Source organism: Centruroides sculpturatus, unplaced genomic scaffold (assembly GCF_000671375.1).
Source record: "Centruroides sculpturatus isolate CEXI.00-Female unplaced genomic scaffold, Cexi_2.0 scaffold392, whole genome shotgun sequence".
NCBI lineage: Eukaryota > Metazoa > Arthropoda > Arachnida > Scorpiones > Buthidae > Centruroides > Centruroides sculpturatus.
This window is the reverse complement of record NW_019384894.1, coordinates 357,543-367,637: the sequence shown is the minus strand read 5'-3', so window position 1 is coordinate 367,637 and position 10,095 is coordinate 357,543. Positions and strand designations below refer to the sequence as shown.

The following is a 10,095-nucleotide window of genomic DNA, read 5'->3' as shown; positions in this document are numbered from 1 at the left end:
AATAATTTAGAAAAAAATGTTTAATAAACTCTTAGATAACACACATGTATAACAAATTAGGCCTATATTATTTTACAATTTTTCACATTTACTTGATTATTACGCCATAATTTTAACATTGTTTCCATCTCAGCAATAATACTGTGACATTTAGGAATGATGCTTGAATTTAAAGATTGAGCATTTTTCACAGCTTCGATAATTTTTTCTTTACCTTTTATAATTGTTCTGACCGACAATTCAGGTAGATCAAACTTCTTTGCCAATTCACAAATTTTCATTTTTGTATCGAAGTCTTTAATAATGTTAACTTTACATTCCAAAGATAAAGTTTTTCTTTTCTTGTTTGATGCAGAAGAATCAGTTCTACTTCGTTTGGATGACATAGTAGAGTGTTAAGATTAATCATACTCGTTATTGTAAACCGCGCTTAAGTTAGGCGCCATCTATTCATTTCTTTTGTATGTCCAACGATCAAAAGACCGCTTGGGATCAAGTCTGTTTATAATTTGAAAGGTAATCTTGTTAGTTGTATATACAAAAGGTAAATTGTTTACAAAATGAGTTTTTGTTTATTATCTGATAAATGTATACTTTTTCGTCAATTGTTTACGATTGAGATGCTTTTTGTGTAAAATCCAAGTCGGATGTATGTAAGCTAATAAATGTTCTCGTTAATCTTATCTCGCCTTTTGGTTCGTTCACGGTTACAAGAAATCATCACATAGAGTCTCTCGAGTCTCCGTAGATATAAAAAACAGAAATAAATTACACAAAATAAATTGTAGCTATGCGTCGATTCCGCGCGACACGTCCGACACACATAAGCTGAACAATAGTGTGGGGGAGTGAATAATCAAGAGTTGCATGGCGCTCAAACAAAAGACGAATCGATGAGATTTGAAAATCGCGTAAGTCGGGGTATTACTGTATACATAACAAGGGAAAGTATTGGAATCGTGTCAAATTTGACCCTCCAAGTTTTTTTTTACAAATCTCCACCTTTTGAGACCTCCTGAATCCAAAAAAGTTAAAAAAAATTCCATTAATATGTGTGTGTGTGTGTGTGTGTGTGTGTGTGTGTGTCAGTATCTATTTTGCTTAATGTCTCGGAATGGGGAATAGATTAAGTAGTGAAATTTGGCATGGTGGCATGTATATGAGGGGCTTGATGCTATTAAATTTTGGTAGTTAAAGGTCAAAGGGGTGGAGAGATAAAAAGGGATTGTGTGTATCTCCAGTATTTATAATTTTTTCTATAAAACTCATCCATATCCTCAAAATTAAGCTTTTTGCCATTTTACAGTAATTAAAAATATAAAAAAAATTTTATAACAGATGGCAACACACACAATTTTATTGTTATACTAGCTGTTACCAGCGGCTTTGTCCATGCGGATTTTGCAAGCAAACCCCATTTATATTCAGTATTTCAACAACCATAGTAATTGTTATATAACACCTACCGCTGAGAATGATGAGAATTACTGAGAATCAAATGAACTATTTTCAATTTGATCAATTTTCTGGAACGTTTACAATTGTTCTATAATCGAACCAATATGCAATAACAAATTCAAATTTAAAACGGTTCGAACATTTTTAAAATCAAAATAGATAAAATTATTTATAACAATGTCTCAAATGTTATTAATTTAATACACCTAAGTACTCGATAAAGACTAAATCCTCTCCCTCTCCTGCCCGCGGGGAATTTAGAAAAATCCCTTCTTAGTGTGCATTGCTATGGCATACCCTACTAAAACGCAGATAAAAACAAAAAATTGCATCTAAAATAGTACAGTAGAAGCCATTATTCCGGTTAAGCCTTAATGCTCTCCCTCTCTCCCGTGGGGGAATTTCAAAAAATCCCTTAGGGTACGTCATGGAAACGCACACTAACTGTCTACCAAATTTCACCTCTTTGGGTTAAGCAGTTTGCTCTGGGCGATGATGAGTTAGTGAGTGAATGAGTGAGTCAGTCAGTCAGGACAAGCGATTTTATATATTTAGATTGTAATTAAAATTATAAAAGTTATTTTTTAAATAAGATCTCATAAGACATTGCTGGATTTTTTAAATGGCATTCCTGTTCTACTTAGAAGATTCTGCAAGTTGGTGATTTGATGTTTTATTTTAAGGTGATACACAAAAAATGATAAGCTTTCTAACTAAGGAAATTATCACTTAAGGTCTTGAGTACATCCATTACTAGAATTCTGACCATTTCTATAGTATATATGTATACTGAATAAAACAATGGGAATTATTTCTGATAGTAGCTTATAATTCTTTAAGAAAATTTATATTACAATTGCCTTAACTAATTTACTGAACTACAAGTTTATTACATAAATGAATTTAAAAAAATCTTACCTGTTTTTTCTTTGGACGACTATCGAAAACAACAACTTCAACTTCTTTGTTTCTCTTTGAGTTTTCTTTAGTTATTATATTTTCCATTTTAATTCTATCCCAAAATATTCATTAATATCTAAAAACAAACAATTGCCCATTATTTTAATATAAATATTCTTAACATAATTATTTTAAATCATTTATTACAATCATATGAATTTTTAATTCATACAAATCTTCTTAATTGATTTATTGTTACAAAAAAATTAATTTAATACATTGATTAATGTTTCGTTTACAAAAGTTACATCTGAAAAACATTATTAAATGTTTGTAACTGTTTATCAAATTTTTATAAAAAGCTTTCTATATTTTTTATAAGTACATATGAAGACTAGAAACCCTTGAGATAGATATGCAAAGATGTTTTAAATTCAAGCAAGATTACTTTATTGAAATAACAATAAAATTACTGAATGTTTTTAAGATTTCTAATCATTTTCAGCAAATTAACATTAAAAAAACTCAATTCAAAATTTAACTATTTCAAATTTTGGATATTTTTGCTGTTTTCTATAGAATAGCCACAAAGTTCTTATGTGCATTAATTAGAAGTCATCCAAATGACCTCATGGAGGCTATACAACTGGATTAAATAAATAATTTAAAGTTAAAATTTAAAATTATTTGTAAATAAAAAAAACAAGCTTTTAAAGATATCTGGCAAATTTTCAACAGGTCACTTGAGATATAAATATACTTTGGATATTTTACAGATTAAACAAATAAAAGTTAAATGCACACTTATAGAACTCTCTCGATCTAATTTTAACATGAAGCCATATGGATTTTTGATGACACTGTACATATTGGCATTAGGTTTATGTTTCCGTGCTATGAGAATGTCATCAATGTTTCATTTGTAGAATGTCTATATTCTAATTTGTATATATAAAATGTGTTTTAATTCTAATTTGTATACGTTGTTCTGTTATCCAAACATTTAAACAGAACATTAAAAAAATTGTCTTTGATTTAAAATACAGGGTCTTCCAAAAAGTACACTACCATTTTAAATTATTATATTTATGTTAATTATTATCCAAGGACATTGAACAATTGTCCAAGTTTTATATTTGCTCATTACAATTTCTCAATGTGCGTACATTGTATCACTTGGCAGACATCCAATCTATACTCAAATTCTTTTTAAACTCTCTGCAGCATTTCTGTTGTCACTCCTCCCACAGCAACCACAATTCCACAGCTCGTACAGATTACTCATGTTGCACAATGATGAGTGATTCCAACTTTATGAACTGCAGAACACAAAATGCCTTGTGTGTTGCTGAAATGCCATTTTTCTTTATAGTGCTTCCTAGAGGTAATAGACTACAAGGCATTTGAATGTAGATGGGAGATGAAACTTTGTAGTTGGCAGCAAACCCTATTGATTGATGTACTGGTACATTGCTTACTTCACAGATAATAATTAACACTGTATACTTTCCATATCTCATTTATCATACTGTCATATGAACCACTTCAAAAAAATGAAATGACAAACTGACAATTTGCATCTACTTTGTGTTATTCATAGTTTGTGTGCCAAAACAAACCTAGATTTAAGCTGTAACAGCTGTAATCTCAGATGTTTACCATTCATCCATATTTTCCAAGGGAAACGGAAACCACATTTCTCCATTACTAAAAGTTTAAAAAATGAAGCTGAAGATGAATCAATAGAAAACATTCCATTCTTAATAATGGATTTTATTTTATCTTTACATTAAATATATTTTTTTAATCTGGAATATTACCTAATAGGACTCAAAAATTTTAAATTCTGCTTATGACTTTAAAAATTTATTTCTCTAATCAAAATTCACTTAAAATCATAAATACTTTAAGTAATTTGCCTATGAATAAACTCTAAATCTTAATAAATTAATCAGGAGTTCTAGTATAGAAACACACTTGTGTAAAAATCAAGTGGCTTAAACAGAATCAGAAAATATGCTTAAATTCTATCTCAGTTTATACTTTTGAAGAAGAGCATAAAATTGTATTGCCATCTGTATATTTCATCACTTAAACAAAATGACTTTATATGTGTTTTTCATCATATAAACATAGAAGTTGCCAAACATATTCAACATATTCTTTAATTGCAGCTAAATTATGTTATTCATGCTATGGTGCTTGCCACCATTATTCAAACGAAAATATCACCAATTACATTTGTTTTGATCTTCATTTTTAATTCTCCATCTTGTAATCACTTACTAGTAGGAAAGCTTTTTTCATGCCCATCATGGGTTTGGCCAGGTCCAAAATGAAGCAACCAAGTAGTGAGGGATGGAGTCCAAAGTATTCAGGACAGACTACCTGTGAAAGATTCCTAGGGCTCACTCAAATTTGATCTCATTTCCCCAAAGCCAATGATGCACCTTAATCACTTTGGTCATCCAGTTCATTTAGTTACCTTATCATCCTCACAAAAGTCTATTTCTATAGGTAGAAATTTTTTAGTGTACAATATAAGATTGATTTATTTGGTTGTCTGTTCAGTTTCCATCTATATTTATACTGTTTTATACAAATGCATTTCCTAGTTTCTATCACTATATCTTTATAAGTAAATGCTTACATTACTATAATACAATTATCTACTGACAAATCAAGAACTATTATAAATGCCTTTTAATGAAGACTAGATTTACTAGTAATCTTAAATATAAAACAAACAAGATGAAATGGTCATCATCTTTTGTTTTTCAGGAATCTATAAAGCTTAAATTTTCAAATTAATTCTGAACAACATTATCCACATGCGCATAAACGATTCAGAAATTATGAGTCACACATGCATAATTGTAGCGTAACCAGATCTTAATTAGGGACTCCTAACTTTAATTGTTAATTCAGAAATTATTTTCAAAGCAAATCTTAATCCACCATTAATTAAGAAATAGTACCATTCTACTCCTGTTTCCAAAAACAAAAACAAAAAAAAAAGTGATATTAGTCTAACAATATTTGCATTTTCGAATTCATTTATTGTAAATTTAAGGTTGTTTTTTATTTTTACTGAAATAAAGTTATTACTACTGTTATTATTTGAAAATAATCATAATTGTGCAACTTTTGTGGCAATTTTATAATCTTTTTCAGTATCAGGATCAAAATAAAAGCACGTAAATTTGAAGTAATAATGATGCTTACTGCACTTAAATTACTATATCCATTAAGACTTTAACAACAGACCAACTTTATCATTATTACAATAATCTTCTTGATGCTTCTGGAATATTGTAAAATTTTCTATGATCTCTAATCTAAATACTTTCAGATACTTCCCATTCATCTTCAGAGTCAAAACAAAATTTGTGATATTCCAAATTCAACTGAATGCATCTACATTTTAAAATTCAAATTGGCATCTTCACATTCTTAATTTCCAACAGCTTCAAAACTCAATCCTCATTAAGTTATTTTTGTAACCACCAATGCTTTTAATTCAAATTCATTACTCATTACACAAATATTTCTCACATTTACATACACTTACATCATTAAAATCCCGAACAGTGTCAAGAATCTGCAATGATCAAAACGTTCAATGTAAATGTCAGTTTTGCTCATGAAATCCTAAACAAATCATGTATCTTAGCTTGATGTATGTTATATTAAAACATTAAAAATTAATGAATCTTGTTTAGGTTAATTCAATATTAAATTCTGTAAATCTCTAAATTGTGAAATCTTATTCTTAGTGACTACTCCACATTCCCCTTTCAATGATCTGATTGAAGATGGCTCATTAACTGTGTCAAAATGTTAGAATTCTTTAAACTTCACTCACTGTTAATGATACATTGATTAATTCAGATGACTAATGAATTGTTTATCCATTTCATTGTTCTGAAACTAAATAAAATTTTACACATCAAGTGGTTATTATTCTAACATACAAAACTCCTGTACCAAATTATTCATTCAAAAAAACTACTTTTCCAGAGTTTACATCTATATTATCCTAGTGCTATCAACTTCTTCCAACCTATCTTCAGAAATAGTCAATTACTGTATAAGGAAAGTACTGAAATGATCAATGGGGTTTAAAACTGGGGTTGGTTTCTTAGAAAAAGCTGTTTTCTGTTAGGTGGTGAAATATTGACCAACATTCTTACTATGATTTTTAACTGTTAATGTTTTTTTTTTATATTGACTGTCCCTGAGGATAGGTTGGAAGAATCCAAAAAGTGCTAGGATAACAAACTCTACAAATAAGTTTTCAAGCAACTTATTCTATTTAACATATCATAAAGATGCAAAATGAATAACTATATTCTAGTGTTTTCCATTCACTGTATCTACAAAAATGTTCCAATATATCATGTTATAGCTTGATTCAAACTGTTTTCTAGCAGTAAAATCAAAATAATTAGAATATGTACGACCGAAATTGTACTAAAAATCAAAATAATTACCATCACAGAGGGAAAAATTGAAAATGTTCTCTCATATTTTGAAATAAATTCATTGTTTCAATAAAGATATTATTGGCTTTATGCGTACTTTTTATCATTCAACACATTAATTTGCTATAACGCACACAAATATGTAGAATGATAAAAAACAGTACTATATTTTTCCCTTTTTGGGCATTTAAGTGTTTTTCTATACTAATAAATATGACCAATTATCCATTTTTTAGAATATGTCCAATATAAAGCTGCAGAATCTAAACATTTGCAACTCTTAATTGAAATTTTTTAAAACAAATACAAACAATTTTATGACATTAAATTTATTATTTATACATGAAATTACATATATTTCATCCATTTACAATTTCATTATTTATAATATTATTAAAATACAAATTAAATTTAATGTCTATCTTTCCAATAACAAAACAATCCTTTTGGGAAAATTAATTCATTATACGTAGTATTAACGCATTTAATTTGACTGGTATGTCAAATTATTAACAATATATTAATTAAACTGCAGCAATATATTAAACATAACTAAAATATGGATATGTTTACATTACTACTGTTCATATTGTAAATATTGCTGTGAGAAAGTTTCCAGTTCGCTACCGAGATAACCGGCTTTGTTTCGGAAAATTCTGGCAGCCGTTCCAGATTTGTCCAACTTTTCTATATCATTATCTAAATCTTTTACTTCTATTCGCATATCGCTAATAACTTCATCAACCAAGTGGCCAAGTCTTGCAAAAGTGCTAGACAGTTCTTGCTGAACCTGATGACTGCAATTGGCGCTTGTCAGATCAACTATTAATCGTAACTTGCGTGTTGCATGATTGACGTACTGCTTCTTAAATGCTCTCTCCTTTGCTTTATTTGTCCACGTAAGTCGTTCATAAAGATACAATAAACCATAAACTCCAAAGCTCACGGCTATCACTCTCCAACCCACAGTTCTGACTAAGAGACCACCGATGGCTAATGCACCAACAGCTGTTTGGGAAGAAGGTGAAACTAAGGCAATCTTTTGAACTAATGCTAAATAATCAGGATTGACTTGTGGCAGTGGTTTTATTTCATTACTGGGAGTCTGTGGAGTGGTAGGAATTGGTCTTGAAATATTTCTAAACTGATTCAATGTTGCTTTTGTTTGTTGAATACCCAAGAAACGTCTCATCATATTTGTTAATCCAAGAGAAAAACGAAATTCTAAATCTTCCTGAAAATCAGAGCATAAGCTTTCACAATTAAGGCGATACAAGACTTCAAAATTGTGACGTGGTAACACGTTCATCATTTGTTGACGATGTTCCTGGGGTAAGAGAGTAGAGATTCGCTCAATCATCTTTCCCTGAGAGCTTTCAACCAGACTAGCTAAGGTTGAAGACAGCCTTCCTCTCATATTACTTCCCAAACCACTTTCGATATGAGCATTCATTTCTTTTTTATACACGCTAGTAACTAAACTATCAGGATGAAAAGGTCTTTCAAACTCATTGACAAGCACAGCAAGTTTTTGTATTTCTTCACTCAATGCACTAGCTACTTTCTGTTCTACTAATTCAACTAACTGTCCAATCTGGTGTTTTATTTCATCTGTCAATAAATTCAGCTGTTGCTCTGTAAAATCAAGCTTATCCCATAATTCTTTTCTCTGCATCAATCGTTGTTTTTTCAGATCATTGGCACCTTCATAAACACTATCCATAATGGCCCAAAGATTGTTTGTTATAGCCTTCCCTTGTTGGGTATGCTGTTCAAATTTAGTTTTAACAGCAGCTTTAGAAAGACATTCTTCAAATTTTCTTTCAAAATCTTGAAATTCAAAGAAACGATTCTGAAAACCTTCTATCATCGAGGCACCTTTATGAGGAGGAAGACCTTTTTGTTGTTGTAATCTTGCTTGGAGCACCTCCTTTGCCGACACAAAGAAGACGCGATCCTCTGCCTGCTGCCGACTGACAACCTTTAATTCATCAACAAGAAAGCTAACATTACGATCCATATGTTGCTTTCTTACTTTATCCAGAAATTCGGGCTCGGAAGCAGATGCATCCCAACGATTATTTAGGATGAAAATATTAGGCTTCGAAAGTCGTTCGCTTACTTTATGAAAGAAATTCTTTTCTGTGAGCATCAGCGTCGATTCTGCATTTGCAACCAATACGAATACATCCGCATCGAGGCAATGTTTATCAATCCATTCGTCTAAATTGGGCGAAACGTCTATGCCCGGACTATCAACTAAAACTACGTCATCTCTCAAGAGAGGACACCTATCTTTCGGCCAAAATATTCTAACCAAAGTGCTTTCTCCCAAATTTTCCGAATTGAGAGCATGAGCGAGTTGAGCCACCGACTGCACGTTCTTTTTCTCCACGGAATCTTCGGTCATCAGATAAGCCTCGGAAGTATCCGAACCCTCGACCTGCAGGAAGCAATTGGTGGTGTGGCCGAGACCGCTGGGAAGGATCTTATCCTGAAGCATGGCATTGATAACGGAGCTCTTTCCGTTACTCGTTCTTCCAAAGAACGCCACCTTCATGTGATCCCTGGCCAATACTTCTCTAATTCCGCTGACTTTTTCTTTAAACTGTGCCACATCTTGAATGTGTTGAGACGAAACAACGGAACCATGCGGTCCCAATTCCACCAGAAAATCGTAACTTTCGTCAACGTAATCGCGGATTCCTACAAAGACATCGTTTATCTTCTTCTTCGCTAGGACGAATATTTTCAGTGGAGAAATAACAACTTCTTGCATTCGTCTCTGTTCCGAATTCGAATTTTGCTTGTTCTGGGTCTGTCCTGGTTGACTCGGCGGGTTAGGTTCGATTGGACTCAGTGACACCGATCTACTTAAATATCCTGCCATTTTCGCATCAAAACATATACACAGACAGTTAATTCATTATTCTTCTTATCTCAGATTAATTAACAATATGTACCGAATTAAAAATACACAAAAATTATTTCTAGAAATAATAACAATAAAATCTAACCATCACGCAATTTTCTCCCTTTCTTTCTTAACAAAGCGCCCTCTACTGATATTTTTTCTGGAAAGTAATTACAATAATAATCGTATAAAATGTATTTAATTACTCGAATAACATTTATACATTAAAATTAAAATTTGTTTTGTTATTAAAAGTCCTATTTAATATTAATACATAAGGATTACTTAATAATTAAATAAAATATGTAAGAGTTTTCAGATAAAATGATGAATTTACGC

The 10,095-nt window shown here is 31.0% G+C and overlaps 1 protein-coding gene across 1 annotated transcript; it reads right to left on the bottom strand.

The window, feature by feature from the left end:
* Positions 1 to 6,299: 6,299 nt before the first annotated feature.
* LOC111631341 (mitofusin-2-like) lies at positions 6,300 to 9,892 on the bottom strand. The gene has a single exon (XM_023375566.1). The coding sequence runs from the start codon at positions 9,730 to 9,732 to the stop codon at positions 7,420 to 7,422; it is 2,313 nt and encodes a 770-aa protein (XP_023231334.1). The 5' UTR covers positions 9,733 to 9,892; the 3' UTR covers positions 6,300 to 7,419.
* Positions 9,893 to 10,095: the final 203 nt, after the last annotated feature.